At 30.9% G+C, this 22,350-nt stretch overlaps 2 protein-coding genes across 4 annotated transcripts; one reads left to right on the top strand and one right to left on the bottom strand.

Annotated features, from left to right (window-relative positions):
• Positions 1-7,958: 7,958 nt before the first annotated feature.
• LOC105779481 (hypothetical protein) lies at positions 7,959-9,014 on the bottom strand. Its single transcript, XM_012603251.2, has one exon. It carries the CDS (start codon positions 8,931-8,933, stop codon positions 8,181-8,183), a length of 753 nt encoding a protein of 250 aa, XP_012458705.1. The 5' UTR covers positions 8,934-9,014; the 3' UTR covers positions 7,959-8,180.
• A 5,026-nt stretch (positions 9,015-14,040) lies between these two features.
• On the top strand, positions 14,041-18,353 carry LOC105779334 (cyclin-dependent kinase G-2). Of its 3 annotated transcripts, XR_008195020.1 has the most exons (7): positions 14,042-16,269; positions 16,887-17,022; positions 17,143-17,231; positions 17,428-17,539; positions 17,628-17,734; positions 17,841-18,018; positions 18,090-18,353. XR_008195020.1 is itself a non-coding variant. In XM_012603082.2 (6 exons), the coding sequence occupies exons 1-6, from the start codon at positions 14,579-14,581 to the stop codon at positions 17,938-17,940; spliced, it is 2,235 nt and encodes a 744-aa protein (XP_012458536.1). In that variant the 5' UTR covers positions 14,042-14,578; the 3' UTR covers positions 17,941-18,353. The 3 variants fall into 3 exon arrangements, 1 of the variants encoding a protein (XP_012458536.1); XM_012603082.2 differs by having other exon boundaries at positions 17,841-18,353; XR_008195021.1 differs by lacking the exons at positions 17,841-18,018; positions 18,090-18,353 and having other exon boundaries at positions 14,041-16,269; positions 17,317-17,539; positions 17,628-17,665.
• Positions 18,354-22,350: the final 3,997 nt, after the last annotated feature.

Raw genomic sequence — 22,350 nt, 5'->3', positions numbered from 1 at the left:
GGTTGAGAAGATTATGTATTAAGCGTAACTCCACCCAATTTACTATTGGTCGTTCCATCAGCTAAAATTGATTCTACCAAGCTTTGGTCTCCCATACATATAATTATATTTATTTCTTTAAATATAATTATATTTAAAGTTTCATATATACCAAAAGTTCATGTATAATTTTAAGATTTATTCCAAACAAATGTTGTGAAAATTTAAGGCATATATTAAAATTTAGATTTTGATGCTTGTTTATTTATTACCTTTTTTTATATAGTAGTTATATTGAGTTTCGATTAAATCTGGAGTCAAGTTGAGTTAGATTAGAATCTAATCGGAGAACAAGTTGTCTTGATGTTTATTTCATCAAAAAGGCTGGATTCCGAGACTTTGCTTAAATCTTACTACTTGACCTAATAAGTGGTGTATTTGAACCTAGTTGAACTTGAATGGTGATAAGTTCAAGCTCAACTAGATATCCGACTCTAGCTGAATTGAATATCAATTTATAAGCTTGAGTCTAGCTCCAAACTTAATTTATCTACTTGTGCGCAAGCTCAATTAAATTTGTTTTTTTATCAATTTTAGTACTCAAAATCGATTAAGCTCCATATTTAACTTGTTTCTATGCTGCAAGGGTAAAAATGTAATTTCATAATATAAAAATATAGTAAAAATGTATTTTCATGATATTACGAATTTTGAATTCGTCTCGATCAATCAAATTCAAGCTTTTTTAAAATCAAACCGAATTGACTTTGTGAGGATCGATGTCTCATTTAACATTATTGCAAAAGGATGCTTGTACTTACTATCTACTCAAGTTTGATAAAATATTATCTTAATAAATTACATTTTTTTTCTCTTGATATATACACTTAAATATTTTTATTTTTTTAATTTAAAACTATTTAAAATAATACTCGATTGAATCCGTGTCAAGTATTGAACCAAAAATTTTAAGTACGTTGTACTCATTGAAAAAAAAACAAAATTTTGAACTTCGAAAACAATATTGTTCGAAAAGACAATTACAAACCCGGAACATAAACAGTAAAACGTACATGACAAATTACTATTTTTTTTGTTCACCATTCTTTTTCATCCTATTTACAAGAGGAGAGAAGAGAGCTCAAAGTACAAAAAAATGGACATCAACACTCTGAATAATTCATACAAAAACTACGAACAATCAAACTAACATCAAATTTTAAATTTCGAGACACATTTCAATCGTAAATTATAAACTCATTTTAATTTCTTTTCGATTAATATTTATTTAAAGTAATGCCCATTGTTAATTAGGGTTCTATATATACATATACATATACATATACATTATCGAAATATATAGATAATACGTGTCTATAGCTACTCAAATTATTACGTATATTTTATTTCCATATTTAAATGTATTTTCCATATTTAAAATTCATATTTTATGCAGCAAGTTTTGCTATGATTGAGAGAAAAAAAAAAGTCAGAATCAGCAAGATATTAATAAAACTTTGCCTGAGATTATATATATACAAAGCCGAGTTACGGTGTAGCTTCGGGTTTAGTCATTATCGGTGTTCATCATCGATAATTATCGCAATCCGATTATGATAACATTCTTTATGTTTGTTACTCACAATAAAAGCAGAAAATTCAACAAACAAATCAAAGAAAAATCTCTATTCTAGAGTTAAAAAGTATACATACGTGCGTATCTTCATACATACGTATAGAGAGATTGAAGCAAACCTAAGAGTACAAGAAAGAAGAAAGCAATGATTTAGTATATAAATCGGGTCGGGTCGAGTCGAATGAAATGCATGCGTAAGTTTTTGAGAGGAATGAAGCCTGGTCCGAAGCTTAAACCGAAACCGAAGCTGTATTTGTTTAAGCTTCGAGCCAGCCAACATTCCCCTCAAAATCTACCATTTTCTTTTCTTTTCTTTTCTTGTTCTTCCACTCTTCAATGGCTTAAAGCCACAATGCATCCGCTCTTATTTATAATGCATTCGCTCAAAGACAGTTTTAGGGTTTCAACTTTCAAATACATTTTAGGGTTATTATTGCATATATAACAAATGGTGAATGTACTTGTCAAGTCCCTCTATTATAGGAAACGAATCAAATTAGTATTAAATGGATCGATTTCTAAAATGTCATTTATTGTTAACATGATTGACATTTTGATTTTTTTTTGTTCGGAGTTGAAATGGAAATGAAAAATAATAATTTTCATATCATTTTTTTAATAATAAATGTTAACTCTGTTACAGTTACTCTTCTTAATAGTATCAGGAGCGAATTGTATGTACGCCAACGACCTTGTCCCACCCAAAAAAAGTCTGGAATATTTTATTTTTCTCTTGAATTTGTTGAAAATTTTAATTTGGCCCCTTAAATTTTTGAATATTTTCATTATGCCTTTTATATATATTTGAAAATTTTAATTAGACACATAATTTTTTTTGGAAAACAAATCTCATTAAACTCCCAAAATTTTTGAAAATTTTTGTTAAATCCCCCTAAAACTTAGTCCCTAGACCCGCCACTGAATAGTATAAGAACTAAATTGAAGTATTTAATAGTAGAGGGACTAATTTAATTTAGTCCCTATAATAGAGGGACTTGGTAGGTGATTTCCACCCATAACAAATAATATTAAATTTTCAATTTTTTTTTTCACATTAAAAGACATACCCTGTAAAACATGAATGACGTTTTGCTATAATAAATAATAGTACCTAGTTTAATGATGCCTCCATTATTGGTTGTGCCACCGCCTGTAGACAACCCAAAGATATAAAAATGATTTGAATAGCTGAAATTATTAAGAAATTTTATTATTAGAGAATTTTAAACCCAACTTCAACATATGATTAAACACAAATAATCAAGCTTTAAATCGATTTTTATCTTTTAAGTATAGTCCGTTTTAAAGTTGACAAATCTCTCAACAGATTGATATTGTTCTTGGGTGGAGTCAGGATTTTTATCCCCTAACTCCTTAAGAGCTCGAGCTTGATGAAAAGTTTATAGAGTAAGAACGCCTCATTAGATTAGATCATACCACCCATCGAAGAGATGTGCGTGTCTTGTACTTATAGGGTTTAGACCCCTAACCCATATGATATAACCCTAAACCTCATTCCCTCTGGAGATACTTTATTTTATATTCTATAGGTCAAGGGTTCAATCCTTATCAAGCGTGGGATCCACACATCCCCTCTGTAGTGGCTTGTGCATCATGCATGGTTGGGCCCGACGACGCACTCTCGCTCCGCGAACTCTGCTTCAAGCTTAAGCTCTCGATGGAATTAAGAGGCCAAGCCTCAACTCAACTCGAAGGCAATATTGACCCATTGAGGGGTCCATCAATTTCGAGCAAATGATATTTTGAAGAGTTCTCTAAAAAGAGCAGACCTCGATAAGTTAGGAGTTCAAACCCTACTAAGCACGAGATGCACACATTCCATTCTATAGGTGACTCGTGCATCACGTACAGTCGAACTCAACGACGCACTCTCACTTTGCGAATCCTATCTCAGGCTCAAGCTCTCGACAAAAACAAAAGATAAAACTTTGATTCAACTCAGAGACAATATTAATCCATTGAGGAGTCCATCAACTCTGGATAAATTACACTTCGAATACTTCTCGCGTAAGAGTAAGTTGGAATTTGAAAGTACAAATAAATAGATGAAAAAGTTTTGAGGTGCATTTAAATTAGTACAGCAAGCAACAAAACCCTGTCTTTTATTAATTGCCCCAACTGTTTTCATCATTCCATTATTATATATTTTGGGCTTTCAAATCACTTAACTTTCATGTCACCCCTTTGGTTTTTTCTCACCGTTCATTTATTGCCCCTCCAATCAAACGGTTAGAATTTATTTCAAAGATTTCTTTGGAGGAATCAATTTGTATTTTTTTTTAAAAGAGTAATTTTATTCTTGCACATTAATTAATGAATATATTACTTTTTTCAGTTAAAATTTTTATTATTTTTATTGTTAAAAATTGGCGTATTCGATGGAATAGTTGGATAATTATATTTGGTGTGCTATATGTATCTCATGTTACCATAGAGGGCTCTGTTTTTAATAGTATAAATGGATAAAAAATTTAATGGAATGACCGATTTGCTCTTAAATCTAACGTATGAACTAATTTATTTATTTATTTACTAAATGGGACAAAATGCACAATATTTGTTACTTTTGTCATTGCCTTTCTGAACAGAGGTGTAGTTAAGGGGCTGACAGGGCATCAGCCCTCCCTAAAATGGAAATTTTTTATTTAAGCGCTTTAAATTTTTTAAAATTTTAAATTAGTAAAAATAAAATTGCACTTCGGCCATTCTACAAATTATAAAAATTTGATTTAATTTTTAAAAATTACAAAGATATGAACTATTAAAATGATGGAATTATATTTTTACTATCGTAAAATTACAATTTAATTTCGCCCCTAAAAGAATTTTCTAACTTCGCCCTATTTCCGAATAATGTATAATAAAAATTAATAATAGCATATCAAAGAGACCAGTTTCATCGATTTTTAATGTAACTATATAATTTAATATTTGTTTATATTTAATCATTAATTTGATGTATTACTATATTAAACGTATTTGATAATTAATGAAAATAATAAAAGTTTCTAAGCTAAAAAAGAGATCGATATGGAGTTAATTGAATCTCGGTTAGAAGTTATGGGTTTGAACATGCTGAAGTGTATGTTTCATTTTAGGAATTTAGAGTAATGGATAATTTAGTCTCGAGCCCTTAGGCCCTGATATTTAAGTTTTATAATGTGCAAATGCCATGTATGAATTATTTCCCAAACTATTTCGGGTGGGAGGTTATTCCAGGTTTAGGTCCCACCATGTATGCACTGTTTAGATTTATTTTAGTTTAGGTTCAGATATATTTTGATTTCAATCCATTGTTCAATTTATTGTGTTCTGTATTAAGTTAATTTTAGTTCTAATTAATTGGACATGTATTGTTTATTATTATACCTATAATTGTACTTATACCTTCAATCGAAAAAAATAAAATAAATATATTTTTTATTTTTTAAAATAATGAAACAAAATACTCGACCATCATGGGCCGGGTCAAATTGGGTAATATAACAGGCCCTTGAAAGAGGGGTATTCTTATTAATAAATTAAAATAAAGAGGCTAAAAGGGAAAGAACAAGACTTAGTCCAGCCCAACCCAAACTCATGGATACTTCTACTAATGTTGTTTATTGGGCAACCTAAGAGCCCATTGATTTGAGTGTTATTATCTAATTTTTAATTCGAATTAAGGGTCCATTTGTTTACATGTAAAAGATTTTACTGAAAATATTTTATGTATTTTTCTGTGTTTATTTCACAGAAAATAACTTGGTCAACGGAAAATGACTTACAGGTCAACGTAAAATATGTCTTTTTTCTTGTAAAATGACTTACCCTTTTGAAAATCATAAATCATATTCCGAAAAAAGCTCCTATATAGATAATTTTATTTTATATAAAATTAACTTAAATCAAACTTAATATTATTATATTGATAGTAATTTTTTTATTTTTAAAAATATTTAATATTATTAAAATATTATATTTTTCAATATTATTAAACATATATTTTAATTATTTATATTTAGTCATATAATAAAATATTAATATAATAAATATAATTTAATATTTTAATAAATTATTTAATATTTCAATTTTATTTTAATAATAAATTTTAAATAATATTATTCACATATTATTGAAAATATTAAATATTAATATTTTAATAATAAATATTTATTACAATTATAAATATATTAATAATAAATGTTTTGTCGTATAAAGATTAAAATATGTCATAAGTCTATGTACACTTCACATATGTACAATTTAGTCTTTGTACTTTTTATTTTCAAGAACTTAGTCCTTTTACCTTTCAAATTTGAAAATCAAGTCAAATTGTCGACATCGTTAAATTTTTTGTTAATTTTGTTGATGTCACATTTTTAAATAAAAGATACTCACTTGATAGTCATGTAATTAAAAATGACGTTTGAAATGAACTCAATTTAAATAATATTTTTAATATATGCAAAAACAATGTAAAATATAAAATTATAGATAAAAATAAATTCAATTAAACAATGAAAAAATATTTGTTTCATTGAAAAAAACTCTTTTGAAATATTTTTAAAAATCTACCACACAACAGAAAATATTTTACACAGATTTATCTAAACACCAGAAAATACTAGCTTTTCCAGAAAAGCATATCATTTTCCGGAAGTCATTTTCAGTGAAACAAACGAGCTCAAATAAATTATTGATAATAAAAGTAAAACAAATTTGGATAGTGGATATAGAACATGAAATCGTTATTTCCAAAAGAAAGTAGATTCGAATATTGAATATCTAAGAGTTAATATCCACCGTGTACTATTCACTAAATATCTTAATTTTGTAATTAAAAATAATATTTTTAAAAATAAAGTGGGTTTCAAAAGTTAATACACGCAGGCTCTAAAGTCAATGCAAATAGTAATTAAAATATTAAAATATAAATATTATCTAAATCCGCAATGTACATACACGGGTGAATGCAAGGAGAGTAGACAATGTGTGGACCTTCCAAAAATGAAAATTGTAATTCTAACCCATATAAATGTTGAAATTATAAATTAATATATGGTAAATTTATGTTTTGGCCCCTTTCTAATGAAAATTTTTATTTAATCCTTTGAAAATTATGAAATCATAATTTAATAGATGATAAAATCTATATTTTTAGATTTTAAGAAATTAAAATTCAATTTTAACTCCCTAATTTTTATTTTTTTTTGGATTTAACCCTATCTGTACCATCCCGGATAAATGAAGGCATCTTTCTGAATGTTGAAAAGATGAGTGCATTGAATTATTGGTAGATGAGATATGAGCCATGAAATGGACTTTTACTGCAAAAGACATTGGTCTACCACATGGGGGAATCAAATTCCCCATTGAAAGCAACTAAGGCAAAAGTACCCATCCATCGGCGCGGTTAATAATTTAATTAATTTTTTTATAAAATTGAATCAATTTTTTTTATAGAAAAGTTTAAAGTGATAATCAAATCGAATATATCCAAAAATTTAATTGTTTCTTTTTTTTAATTTCATTAATGAACTCCGAATCATAATTTGAGCATTGATACGGTGAATTAATCTCTCTTTACGAGTAGAAAAATATATTTTAAATTCAAGTTGATCTAATAATCAATTTCGAAGATTGAAGAAGAAAGATATTTGATTTTCGATTTTCAGATTCGTGACATTTAAATTGTTAAGAAAAAAAAACTGAATTGTAAAGCTTTCGATTTGTGTAAGCAATGTGAACCGAAACCATTCAATAACAATTAACAACTCAACGACTTAAAATGAAAACTTTCAAATAATTTCAATGATCATTTTGTAACTTTTTAAAATTTGATAACCAAAACATAAACTTATTAATAGTTTATTAACCTTGGGTATAGTGTACTTTTTTTAACTTTAATCTCATTATAAGTTATTCTATCATATATATATTCTTTTTGATACAATGCTTATGACCCAACTTGTAAATAGAGAAATAATGAGTTTTCAACGCATTCTAATCTACAACCTCCTACACTGGTAATAATGCCAATGTCATTCGAGTCGAGTTTCAGCGCATTCTAACCTACAACCTCCTACACCGACAATAATGCCAATGTCATTCGAGTTACGACTCAATCCTGAGCCACGGGTATAGTGTAGTTTTAAGTGGTTTGTAACATTCAAATATCAAATTCCAATTATAGTCGAATTAATCTATAATCGGCAAAAAAAAATTGATCATTATGCTCGATTTCAAACTTATTATTTCTTTTCGAGTTCAATATAATTAAAAATATATAAAAAATAAATAATAAAATTCGATTATGTTTGGGAACTAATAGAGATAAGCATTACGATAGAAGAGCTTGAGAGGCTCAAGATCCGAATTCGAATATAAGGAAATGTATATATAAATGTTACAGTAAAGGCACAGTAAATCTTACTGTACAAATTCCTACAAAAACTTTAGTTAATTTAATAGTCAAGGAACCTCATGAAATCACCTATAAATTATAATCTTCAAATCATATGAATCTATTGTTCTTTAAAAATTGGAGGCAGCCCCCAAAATTCTATGCCAATTTGTTCATAGCTTTTCTTCTTTTAAACCAATCTATCCAATGATCAAACACCCAAACTATACTAATCAAAATGGCTGTAACAATCACAATCATCCAAGAAACCCAAGCCCATACCGGGATTGAATCCCCAGCCATCTGGTTTATGTAAAACACCCCCATTTTATACACAAAGAGAGGTCCAATGATACCCCTAACGATAGTGTAAAAGGCAAAAAACGGAAGAGACATAAGGTCGAACACCTTACCCGCAACAGGAAGATCAGCTTTACGATACCCAGCAAGAGTCCATACGTTTTGACAGAAGCTAGTGATTTCAGCTAAGATAAGAAGAACAAGAAGGGCAAACGACCCATGGTGAACAATGAACCGACAAGTGAAGAACACGTAAAGGGTAGCTAAATGATGGAGGATAAAGAGGGTATCATTAGGGAAAAATATTAAGTAATGAAGAAGGTCGATTGAAAAGTAAGAGATGCTGAATTCCAGAACGGTGTTATGGAGGAAAGTGTTTGGTGAAGAGAAAGTGGGTGGAGATGGTGATTTGGTGGTGTGGGTTGTTAATGCGTGGATCGCCAGGAAAACAGCTGGGGTACCATGGGTTAATGAGATGAAACAGCTTGAAGCTTCAGCACGGTGTTTGGGATCCCAGTTATGGAAGATACGAAAGTAAGCTAAGAGGTAACTGGAGACGAAGAAGAAGAAGAATGTAGGTAAAGTTAGGGTTTGGAAAGAGGGGATCCCCATTGAAACACAGTAGAAGAACCGAAAAAAAAAAATACAGAGAGATATTTTAATGGATAAATTAAGGTGAGCTTTTTTGTTTTTTTTTTTTTTTTAATTTTGAGTGCTTTAAAAAGAGAGGCGAGGAGAGGAAAGGGTGAGGTCAAATTATGTTGTCGTCCCTTTATTATACTCGATTTTGTGATTTAGTCCTTTTATTTTAATTTTAATAAATATTCCAGTAATTTTATAAAAAAAACTATATTTAAGTGACTACTAATGCAATTTATGCGGAAAAATTAAATAAGATGTAATTTTAATTTTAAATTTTTGAAAAATTAAAAAATAAAAATAAAAATCAATGTCACAGTATTAGAAAAATATTTTAAGCGAAAATTAATTGTATTTGACTATTTAGACTAGCTGATGACACTATAAAATGTGAAAGTCATGTCATCATGTCCTTTATTGAAGATAGTAACTTATTTATCGTTTAATAAAAATAAATTTAATAATTATTTTATTTTATTTAAAAATATATTAATCTCTATCAAACAATATAACTACATTCAATATTTAATTTTAAATAATATATTAAATAAGTTTTATAATTTAAATTCAGCATTTATTTTTTAATATTTATTTTTCAACATTTAAAATTTTCAAGTTTATCAAACATAACCTAAATTGATCCGAGCTTTGTAGTAGAAGGACATGTCGAGTACTTTCACCATTATAAAAAGCATATTATTTATTAAATTAAAATATAATAATTAAAACTTAAAATTTTAGCAGGGACCAAAATCACAATTTCCACGCCTCGAAACGGTGATTAAAGGGCGTATCTTAGTCGGTGATATGGAGAAAATGTTGGGGAGATATTTTCCGTTTACTTGACGCTTGGGAAAGAGCGTGCGTGCACGTGACTAACATTAGATGATTAGTATGATGTGATTTCTAATAGGTTTAATATATAATTTGGTACCTAAATTTAATTTTTATGTTTAATTTAGACCTATTAAGCAAAAAATATTCAATTTGGTACCTGAGTTTTTTTTTGTCTCAATTTGATACTTGAGTTTGATTTCAATTTTCAATTTTATACCTAGTGTAATCGACTCAATGAATGTTTGGCATGTGTACTCTATTAAAAAATAGGACTTGGGAAAAAAAAACAAAGTTTAATTGCTAAATTAAATATTGAAGCCAAACCAAGATTTTTAAAATTGATTGACGATCGAACCGATCAAACCTTTGATTCTTGGTTCGATCAATTCAATCAAACGACGAGGTTTTAATTGAATATGTTATTAACATTTCATAAATATAAATTATAGAGAAAAGTGGTTCAAAGCGGTTTGCTCAAACTTCGATTCAAACCTTTGTCTGGACCGATATACTAATTGATTCTCAATCTAACCCATTTGATTGGTTAGTTCGACCTAGTCTGGTCCCAACAATCACAAACTAAACTCAAGTATCAATTTGAAAAACGCTAGGTACCAAGGTGAATATTGAAGCCAAATTTAGGCACCGTATTGGGACTAAAAAAAGTTAAGTACCAAATTGTATATTAACCCGTTTATATATATTAAATTAATGATACTTTAATAATTTATTAAAATATCATTTGTTATATAAAATAATTATTTTTTAATTAAATTTAAATTATGTGACGTGTATGGTAAAATTACATAAATGACACGCTAGTTGCGTTGTTATGCTTTATGCTGTATAGGATATTCGCTCGTTCAGCATAAAAGTATCTTCCTTTTTCCATTCCCAACAAGTTACGGCAATCGAGTGGGACGGAAACGGATAATATCAAATTTATTCTCGTTTTATTGTTGGTATGTTTTGCTAGGGGCAAATTAGGGGAAATTTTTTTGGGAGATTATAGTTGAATAATAAATTTTTGGAGGGTTAAAATGTCGTTTTATCATTGTATCGATTTATAATTTTATAATTTTTAAAGATATTAACTTCAAATTTATCATTTTGGGGTCCTAAATTTGTTCAAAGGTCGACTATTCAACCAAAATTGAAAGTCCACTCGAAATATGAAAAAATTTGCATAAAAGTACAAGGCTAAAAAAATGGACGTCAATAAAAGAATTTAAGCTTGTTTTTAACATAGGACGAGTTTGAGCTCCAACAAAGCCCAATTCAATATCAACCCATTCTCTTCTTTGTAATATATCTGTTTTATTTCATGTTCAAGCCTTCAGGCTTGTTCGAACTATGACAGTGTTTGAATAAAAACATGCAGCTTAAAAAACGTGTTTGTATAGAAAAATTAGGTCTATTTAAAATTTGAATTGAGCTGAAGCTCCAACGTTTAACATCCAATTCAATTATGCAATTTATATCAAAAAAAATTAAGGGTAAACTACATCAGTTGTCCCTAAACTTTGGTAAGTTTATATTTTGGCTACCTAACTTTTATTGCTTGCGTAATAACCATTAGTATTATTGAATTGTTACATTTTTGCCACTCATTCGTTACCTTTGGTTAAAATAAGGACGTGACATGTTAATTTAAAGGGCTAATAACTAATTTAGTCCTTGAAATATAAATAAAATATTATTTTGATATTTTTAATTATTTTATTAATATTTGTTCTAATTTTGTTTTAAAAATTTGAGAATAAAAATAAAAATAAAAATAAATATTTATATTTATATTAATATTAAATAAAAATAATTATATTAAAATAAAATAAAAAATCCTCCCCTCCCCCTTCCCACCCTGTCCCTCTCCTCTCCCCACTTGCCCTGCTCCCTCTCCCACCTTCGTCCCTTTTCAAATTTGGATATGGGTTGAATTTAGATATTTTAAACTCGATTAATTCAATTTTGGTTTTTCAAAACATAACTCGAATTGACTAAATCATTTTACCCAACCTTTACAAAATAATTTAAATTCACAACCAAATAAATTAACCCAAAAAAACCGAAATCAACTTGTTTGATCGGTTTAGTCGGGTTGGTCCCACTTTTGCACACCCCTATTATTGGACGCTCAATATTGCCAATACAACCAATGCCTCGTTGGCTGAAGTTATTATTATTATATCGATCAGAACTTTTCATCGGCTCAGTCATAAAATATTAGCTTTGATATTTCATGAATATATTTAAAATACGTAAATCAAATTTAAAACACATACGTTTCTATTATATAGAAATTTTGTACTTAACGTGTTAAAAACAAAAGAAAATGTTAACAGGAAACCCATTTAGTTTATTTTCAACATATTAGATCAAGGACGGAGTTAGAAAATTTGTATCTAGGATATTGAGATAAAAAATAAAATAAAGAGAGTTGAAAGTTAAAAATTTGTATTAAAATGTTTAAAATAAATTATTCCTTTCGAAATAAGACAAAATTACAAAATTTTCATACAATTTAAAAGGCTAAAATAGATTATTGAAATATTAGTTTTAAGAGGGCTACTAAGATAATATACCATTTAACTCATGAGAGGCTACACCTTTTCATAACATCCAAGGTATCAACATGATAAATAGATATTTGTGTGAAATTTGATTTAAGTGTTTTCAAGATGATGGATTTAAAATTTGAGTTAGATTTAACACTTAAACCAATTGTTGGATTTAGAATGAAGGCAAGAAATAAAATAAAATAAGAATAAGAATAAGGGTCTGTTTGATTGACGGAAATGATTTTTCGGAAAATCATTTCCAACTTTTCCAGCGTTTGATAGGCGGAAAACATTTTCCATTTGGAAAATGAACTCCAAAACAAGGGAAAATGGGTTACATTTTAGGGAAAATGTCTTACCCTTTCAATTTCCGTAAGACATTTTCCGTGCTCTCCTCTCTATCGCCTCCTTCATTCATTCCTTCATTTCTTGTAGAAAACTGTTTTTGTTTATCGATTTTCCAGTAACTTGTTTTTTTAATTATTCAATACTTGTTTTTTAACACAATTACAAATAATTTATTTGATATTAGTTTTTTTCAATTTATAACGATTAATATTATAGCTTAATAATTGAGTATTATTATAAATAAATCATTGCAATATATGTAAAAATAATTTAAAATATAAAATTTATTAATATATATTAATATATGTAAAACAACTTTTCCAAAAATATTTTCAAAAAATCATAAGCAATGGAAAATATTTTACATGATTCAATCAAACACGGAAAATATTTTCCAAGAAATCATTTTACGTAAAAGTAAAACATTTTCCGAAATCATTTTACGGAAAATATTTTACTTGCAATCAAACAGACCCTAAGAATAAAAATAAAAATAAAGAGCCATAATTAAATTATAAAATTTGAAATTAAAATCGAAAAGTAAAATTATTATATTATTTTATAATTTTATAAATTTTCAAAGCATCTCAGAAGAAATTTTACCATTTTACATTCACCTAGACCTTTTTATGGTTTAGGCTACCTGCCCAAACTCGAAGGCTAACCCAAAATTTAGAAGGATTTAGGCAAAAATATTAAGCTCGAAAAAAAGTTTGAGTAAAGAAATTAGGCTTGTTTAAAATACGAGTTGAGCTCGAGCTCGAACATTCGAGATCCAAGCCTGGCCCAACTCATTTTTTATTTATGTATATATATATCATATTATTTTTATATTTTATATAAATTATAAGACATAAAAATTAAATTAAATTAATATATAATATTATAGTGTAAATAAAAAAAAGTTGAGATATCTATATATAAAATTCCAATAAATAAAAATATATAAAATTATTAAATATAAAAATAAAAATAATATAAATATATTTTTTAAAAATTAAAAAATAATATGGGCATGCCTAAAACGGATTTGAGTTAGTCATTTACAAATATTGACAGACTTAAGTAAAAATTTAAGCTCATATTTTAGATCAAGCTTGGGTAAATATAAAATTTGTTAATAACATGCTTAAATCCGGCCCAGTTCGGCCCATAAACACCTCTAGGCTAGATTGGTGAAGGAAGAGCTTAATAGATGCTTTTAAGAACTTAATCAGAACATTTTAAGCTTTTAGGATCAATTTAAAATCTAATCCATAATTTGAGGATGTCTTTTAAAGTTAACCCATATCTGTTCTCCCTAGTAAAATAAAACACATCGTTTCCGTTCGCAAAATCTTCCCTTAGCCTTTCGCTTTCTATTTTGCGATTTCTCGCGATTTCGAAAGTCGAAAGCTCTCTATTTTTCATATTCCCTATTTGTCCCTGGCGAACCGGCGGCGATCGCCGACTTTCATCGTTACGTCCATGTTTTTCCGTTTCCGTCGCTATCGGTAAGCCCTAGATACTCTCAATTTCCTTTACTCTCTTAAATTCGTCGGGAGATTTGAGAAAATTGAAGATTTTTCATCGATATATCTAGGGTTTATCTTCTTCGTCTTTTTTCTTGATTTCTATTATGATCTGATTGTTTTTCGAGCTACACAGAGCGATAGTCGAGGATCTGATACTTCGGTTTGGTTGTTTTAGCTGCCTTTTATTTTAAGGTTTCGTATTGATTAACCTAGTTTGGGCTTTTATTTTTTTTGGTTGAAAGTTGGGGGACTTTTGGCTAGGCTTGTTGTGTTCGGGGTTTAGGGTTTTATAAGTAAACAAATTGGAAGGAATTTCTTGAATTGAAAAGCAGTTGGTTTCTGAATATTTTGAAATTTATACATGGCTGCTGGGAGAAATGGGGGTTATCATGGTAATGGGTTTAGGAATAGAGATTCTGAATTTGAGGTGCCGAGGCGGGAAATTGCTAATTCTAAGGATTATGAGCCTTCTAGGAATGATAGCCGTAATAATGAAAGGCGAGATAGCGTTAGGGTTAGGCAAAAGGATGTTAAGGAGAGGGAAGTGGTAAATGGTGGTTCTCTGTCCTCTTCGAGTAGGGATTCGGGTGGCAGTAGTGGTGGTGGAGGAGGTAGTCGGGGACCCAAGCGATGCGAGTTCTCTCGTAGGGTGGTAGATAAGGAGCCTGGTGAGTTGTCTAGTGAAAGTGGATCGGAGGATGCCATAGAGTCTGAGTTGACTATTAAAAATAGTGAGATTGCGAAAGCAATGGATAATGGGGCTCAATCTCCTGTGGGAAAGAAAAGGAAGTTTTCGCCTATAGTATGGGATATAGATGACAAGGTATTAAGTAATTCATCGAAAAGTAGGATTTCACCAGCAGTTACAGCTGTTCCTCCTCCACCAGCAGTGCCTAAAGTTTATAACAATTCACCTAACAATGTCTCTGGTGGTACTGTACAGATATCTCCTGTTAGAGAAAGAAAAAAGCAGAAATTACAATCTCCTTCACCAGTTGCTGCTACTGAAATTGCTGGATACTCCACTTTGGAATCTCGAATCGATTTGGATTTTTCCCCACCTAAAGAGCAGGTTAACAATCAAGATGCCGGGCAGCTTGACGATGAAGATTATGTACCGACCAGACATATATCTTCCTCAAGATGGGCGTCTGGTGATAGTTCTTCTGGTGATGAGGGTGAAATTTTAGAAGATGAGGAAATGCCTAAAATGAGGAAAAAGTTATCTCTTCTGGAATCAGCCCATAAAAGATTTTGGAATAAGTCGACAACTCCAGAGCTTGGGGAGCTTAACAGGGAAGGCTCTGAGGGAGTTAGAGCTAAATCATCTGAATCTGATGAACGAGCTGCCCGTTCCAGGTCTGGAAGTGGGAATGATTCAGAGAAGGATGACTACATGGAGATTGATGTTGAACATGATAGAAATGACAGTAGTGCAAGCGAGTCTGATAGAGATGCTGAGAATGAAAGTGACTCACCGGGTACACCAGAACCTCCAGCTCCTCCTTTAAGAAGTGTGAACATGCTTCAGGGATGTAGAAGTGTAGATGAATTTGAGAGATTAAATAAGATAGATGAAGGTACTTATGGTGTTGTTTATAGAGCTAGGGACAAGAAGACAGGGGAAATTGTGGCATTGAAGAAGGTAAAGATGGAGAAAGAAAGAGAAGGTTTTCCTCTGACCTCTTTGAGGGAAATAAACATTCTTCTCTCATTTCATCACCCATCGGTTGTAGATGTTAAAGAAGTAGTTGTAGGGAGTAACCTTGATAGTATCTTTATGGTTATGGAATACATGGAACATGATCTGAAAGCGCTGATGGAGACAATGAGACAACCATTCAGCCAAAGTGAGGTTAAATGCTTGATGCTTCAGCTACTGGAGGGTGTCAAGTATCTTCATGACAATTGGGTTCTGCATCGAGATTTGAAGACATCTAATCTGCTTTTAAATAACCAAGGTGAACTGAAGATTTGTGATTTTGGGTTGGCTCGTCAGTATGGAAGCCCATTAAAACCATATACACATTTGGTTGTTACTCTTTGGTACAGGTGAGATGCATGCCATTGATTACTTTCCTGATCATAATTGTCAATGAAATAAAGTATATAGGAGATTTCTTCTTCATCGTTATTTTTTCAGGTGCTGTTTGTGAATGGGTGTTTGGAAAATTATTCTGAATTGTTAATTTGGGTGTGCAAATGTTGATTATTGACAGAAACGTCCCTTTTTTTTTGGTTATTATTATATGTTTTAATGCTGAATAGTAATACATCTAAAGTCTTGAGGTTACAGTTCTTTGGAGAAACCTTTTTGAATTGATGAATTGTTTTCTAGGCTTCCTGTTTTGTGGTTAATGATAAGTATGGATCCCTAATGCTCTATGGTCCTGACCTTTTTTTTACTGTTTGTAAACATTTTAGGCTTAACGTTTTGCTTTTGGACTGTTAATTTGTCTTAAGTTTGCTTGATTGAATTGTTAGTTGGACTTCTCTCTTTGTGGTTAATGAGAAGATGAACTCCATATGCATTAGGGTGCTAACTGGTTTTATTGTTTGTAACTTTTGCTTTTGCACTGTTAAATTGTCCCAAGTTTGGTTGATCAATTATCTGAGCATTTATATTCCGGGACTCAAGTAGTTAGGAGTTCTTTATGTTGGTTTTGCAGGGCTCCAGAACTTCTTTTGGGAGCAAGACAATATTCCACTGCAATTGACATGTGGTCTTTGGGTTGTATAATGGCTGAACTACTTTCGAAAGAACCACTTTTCAACGGGAAAACTGAATTTGATCAACTTGACAAGGTGAATTAAATTAGTTGATCTTAGCATTTATTAGTCATTCTATCTGGTTGTATTATATAGCTCAATGTGCCCATGGTGGTTAATGATCTTTGATTTGTTTCATGGGTTTTACTATTGCAGATTTTCAGAACACTGGGCACACCAAATGAGACAATATGGCCTGGTTTTTCGAAGTTGCCTGGAGTCAAGGTCAATTTTGTCAAGCATCAGTAAGTATTAGATCTATATAATTTGATTTTAGATTCAGTTGAGTGTAAACTTTAGGTGGTCTTATTTTTCCCACTGTTTTCCCAGGCTTCCAGCTTTGGGTGATTCTGTTCTGGCTTTCTGGCCTCCATTGGTGACAGTACAGTAACACAGCATTCATTTCTGTTTGTATTAATGACTGATGTATTTTCCTTTCAGGTATAATCTATTGCGCAAAAAATTTCCAGCCACGTCGTTCACTGGCACACCTGTTCTCTCTGATGCAGGATTTGACTTACTGAATAAACTCCTTACTTATGATCCTGAGAAGGTAAATAACTTGGCTTGTGTGTATATTTTAGTTACCTTGCCATTATTTCTTTCGGATGATTTATGGAGCCTTCTGATATCACTTTCAGCGTATAACTGCTGAAGCTGCTCTTAACCATGAGTGGTTTCGTGAAGTTCCTCTTCCCAAGACCAAAGCTTTCATGCCCACTTTCCCTGCCCAACATGCTCAAGACAGGTATTGAGCAACAGAAACTAGAAGACTTCACATGTATTTTATCCTTGTAAATTTGTGTTTGTATTTATTATTATAGTTCTGAATAAGGTCTTCTGCATCATGTTAGGCGAATGAGAAGAATGCTGAAGAGCCCAGATCCTTTGCAAGAGCAACGTAGAAAGGAGTTGCAACAAGGGGAACTAGGGACTAGTGGTCTATTTGGCTAAGAGAAAATTCATCCATCAGTGCCGTTTGATCTTCATGTTTTAGAATTTTCTCATTATTGTTAGAGGGCCGTGTTTGAGGTGAGAGACATGCATTCAACGGAAGTTGCGAACTTTGTTTTCAGAAGATCATTCTTGCTGTTTTTTAGCAGGCACTGATGATGTTTTAGCTGGAGATATTGGTTGCCTCTTCCTGTGCGCCAGATGTTTTGCAGGTTATATTGTTTTCCAGCTTTGTTCATCATATAAAAATGCATCTGACACTGCTTGCATTGCAAGGTGTGGCTATCAGCCTTTCTTCTTTTAGACATCAGTTTCAGCTGAGACTTGTGTAACATATTTTTATTGGAACAATGATGTAAACCTTCCTTTTATATCTGGTTTTGAATATTAAAAAAAAATCTGGATTTCTTCCATCTATCAGTTCCATCTTTTTTTAATATTGACATTGTGTTTGCAAGAGGCGGTTGGTGTGGAGTGGAGGAGACATTCTTTGCATTTCATTGACGAAGAAATTGACAGTAACCATTATGCATTTAAGGTAATTTATTAATTCAATATCTGTGGCATGTTCTATAGGCATATGTATGCATTGTCCATCCATGAGGGATTGCCTTTGCTGTGGGAACAATTATTTGTGACTGTGTTGGAGATGTGGAGGAGAGTTGTGACCTGAAATTGCCGCCATAAGAAAATTTTCTTTTCTTGTATATGTTTTTTTAGGATGGTGTTTGCTTGAGTTGAAAAGAAAATCTGAAGAGCTGAGATGTTGCAACTGTTTCTCATTCTTCCCTGTTCTGATATGTCCAAGATTTGTTATTTTGTGATTTTGTGCTTTCATGGGGACAAGAGGTATAAAACCCAATTTATATTTTGTCTAACATTAGTAGTTGGCCTCCAAACTATTTTTTCATAAATTCTTTGTTTATTGATTTGACATCCAATTTGAACAGCTAATTTGATTTCTATACTGTTTATTTGTAACCGTGAACAAGCTATTCATCACCGATTAAGTTGAAGATCATGCAGTTTATTTTACGCCTTTTCATATGATCATACCAAGTGCTATGCTTGTACTTCCCAGCAGATGATTGGTTTTTGTTGTGATGCCTAACTTGGACTTTAGGATTTCTGGGAAAAAGTGGGTTGTTGCTGGGATGCTGGTTCTATTCCATTTAGGATTTTGTAAATACTTGAATTCGCTAAAGTTCAGCACTAAGTTTATGGCCACGAGTTAATGATTTACATTGTCATTTGTTGGTAAAAGTACCATGGAGTCCCTTGTATTAAGAGTCGGATTGCATTTTGCTCCCTCTATTAAAAAATGGGTAAAATAGTCTCTGTATGTTAGACCAAAGCGCAAATTGATTCTTTTGTTAAAAATTCCATCCATTTCTACTAGTCCTTGTATGCCAACATGAGATATACGTGGCTGTTTGGTTATTCTGTCAACTACATGTGTTTTTAATGCTAGAAACTTATGAAACTTTTAACAGAAAGGACCAATTTGCTCTTTAATCTAATGTACGGGGATTAATTTGCCCATTTTTTGAGTAAAGGGGACAAAATGCAACGACTCTTAGTATAGGGGACATCATGGTACTCTTATGTCGTTTGTCTAATTTTTAACACAAATGATAACCTTTAGACTTTCTCTAACTTACTATCTGGTTCTCTTTTGTACTCATTATTTTAGTTTATCTGCTGTGTGTAATTTGGTTGGCCCGCAATTGAAACATCTCCTGAAGACATGAAAATTGATTTGTAATTTGCTAGTTGTTTTTTATTATATTTCAGTTATGGCCTTAAGTGATCCAAGCTTATAATTAGTTTTGGAATCCTTTATGACATATCTGTGAATGTAACTGCAGTCTCAAAGCAAGCAGGTTGAGGAGGTTACCTGCATATTGTGGATTTAATCTAACTTCCAATTAGTTGTTCCTTCAGGCTCAGTAGAGGTACCATGCAAACTTTGGTCTGTTACAATATCTTAGATTAACTTTTTCATTTTAATATTCCTATCTACTGGTTAAGTAGCATTTGTCCTTGTTATTTAATGGTATTGCTCAGATGTGTTTTTTATTCTATTTAATTATAATGAAAACATTAAAAAACTGAATCGAGAACGAATGGACCTTTCTGTATCTTCCATTTATGGTCTATCTAATGATCCAAGTATGGTTTAAGTCCCTCTTCTATGCTGAAATTTATGATTTAACCTTCTAGATTGGTATAATTTGGTCTCTCCACTTTTATAGTGTTTTTAGTAGGTCCAAATTAATAGCACTGCTAGTTGCTGTTATTCAAGTGATGATGTGATTTTTTTACTATTATTTGTTCACGGTCAAGGCTGTGTGGAAATTCAGTAATTCATGTTCCAGCATTGATAAATTTACACTTTGGTTGAATATTTAAGGTTTTTTCTTAAAGAAAATTCATGTAATCGTTTTAACAATAGCAACTAATGGTGTTATTAATTTGGACCTACAGAAACCAAATTATGTCAAATTAAAGGGATTAAATCAAAATTTCAACACAGTAGAGAGACTAAGCCCATGATTAGATTATCTAACCTTAGGGAATAGTCGGGATAAGGTTGTCTATATAGTTAGAATGGATGTGATCATTGTAATTCTTAAGAGTTCTATTTAGCTGTATGCGCCACTTGGGTTACCTTGGATTGCAATATTTAGTATTTTAGACTTAGAATGCATATAGTTCCAATTGATCTGCATGACAGTTTTTAGCATGGAGTTGAAAATGCCAAATTATTGCGTAGATAGGAGATTTTATAGGGAACCCAAGTTTTGTAGGTGCGTGTGTTCATACATTCCACTTCAAATGTTTTGAAATGTTGTTAGTAGTTTCTTTGTCTAGTTATGTTCCCAGTCTCTGTGCTCTTTTTACATTAAACATTTAATCCTAGGATTTTAGTCCCTCTATGTCTAGGAACTTCCATTAAATTAGATTATGTGGTAATTTTAGAATAAAAGACTTTGCTCACATGACAAATATGACATTGTGGAAGACTAAATAAGTACATAAAGAATGTATAATATGGGGTTAAGGTTTTTGATTAGGGTGAGTATTTGGTATATTGGCAGTGTATTTTTTTCATGCTTTAAAAAATTGACATGTCCCTTTTTCCTTTATATATATATTTTTTAATAATTTATTATACTCCTATGGGATGCTTGTCAACCCCTGATCCTGCTTGTAGAGTTTAAAAACTCCGGTAGCAGTGCACCAAATATTTTCTCTAGGTTTTTCATCACTATAGTGAAAGTTGATACTTTTTAAATGAATTTAAATTGGTTGTGTAACAATTGAACTTTAATTATTAAATCAAATATGTGATGAGTACAGGGACTGGAAGCATAATTAGATTTTTCCCCTGTTTGTATTGTATTCCATGTAGTTTAGTTGCATTACTGTCTACAGTTCTATTAAGAACTTTGGAAATGAACATCATCGATTACCATTTAGCAGAAAAAAACTTGCAGAAGCTGCAATGGCAAACATATGACCCACAACTCCAAAAGCTGCCATGTTTGAGATTAAGTCAAATCGTGTTCGGTCTTTTAATGCATTTGTTAGAATTTGTTCAGTCTTCCATGTGTTGTATTGTTCGAAGACGACCTTCTTGGGTATTGTTTTTGGTCGGGATTGGCTTAGAGAGCTTTGTGGGATTGTGGGCTGTAGTTGTGTGATATGTTTTTCAACTTTTGGCGGAGTCGAAACGCATCAACATCGAAGGTGAATTTCGTGATATAGTGTCTTTAGACTTTTTAGGTTACTTGCATCATACTTCCCGAGCAATGACTTCAATTTTAAGTTTGTTTGCTTTCAAACGTCAAAACCTAGATCTAACGTACGTTTGTGGTGCATGGGGAGTTTTGACCAATAATCAGATTACAACTATATTATTAAATGACCAAAATGATTTTATTTTAACTAAACAATTAATAGTAATTTGATTTTTATATGAAGTTAAAAAAAAAACCTGCTTTTAATGAGATTTGAGACGTCAACTTTAAATAAATATATTAACACATCAATTTTATTAAGTTGTATGAAATCAATTTTTTTTGAAAATTTAGAAAGTACCTAAGAACTATCTGTAATTTGTTTCAATCCTTGAATAGAAAGACAAATGCGATTCATGTTTGAGTGGTGATATTGTCAAATTTAATAAATTTTCAAAATTATCTTTGAAATCAAATCTAAATTGTCAATGAAGCAAACACAGAATTTGACATTACGATAACGAAAGGACTTGATAAGTTGGATAATCTCGAGGATTCAATAAAATCATTTTGAAGTTTAAATAGTAACTTAAAATTTGAACCGTAGCGGTCGTTTGATATGATCAAATCCCAAATTTTTAGCAATAATCATATGGACCATTTACCA

Source organism: Gossypium raimondii, chromosome 4, assembly GCF_025698545.1.
Source record: "Gossypium raimondii isolate GPD5lz chromosome 4, ASM2569854v1, whole genome shotgun sequence".
NCBI classification, from domain to species: Eukaryota; Viridiplantae; Streptophyta; class Magnoliopsida; order Malvales; family Malvaceae; genus Gossypium; species Gossypium raimondii.
The sequence above is the reverse complement of the archived record's forward strand: the minus strand, read 5'-3'. Positions and strand labels throughout refer to the sequence as shown.

Bases quoted from the DNA above. Each gene is read 5' to 3' on its own strand.
- LOC105779334 (XM_012603082.2), top strand. From the start codon at position 14,579: ATGGCTGCTGGGAGAAATGGGGGTTATCATGGTAATGGGTTTAGGAAT. The intron at 17,540-17,627 runs GTAAATAACTTG...TATCACTTTCAG, and splicing joins TTACTTATGATCCTGAGAAG to CGTATAACTGCTGAAGCTGC. The intron at 17,735-17,840 runs GTATTGAGCAAC...GCATCATGTTAG, and splicing joins GCCCAACATGCTCAAGACAG to GCGAATGAGAAGAATGCTGA.
- LOC105779481 (XM_012603251.2), bottom strand. From the start codon at position 8,933: ATGGGGATCCCCTCTTTCCAAACCCTAACTTTACCTACATTCTTCTTC.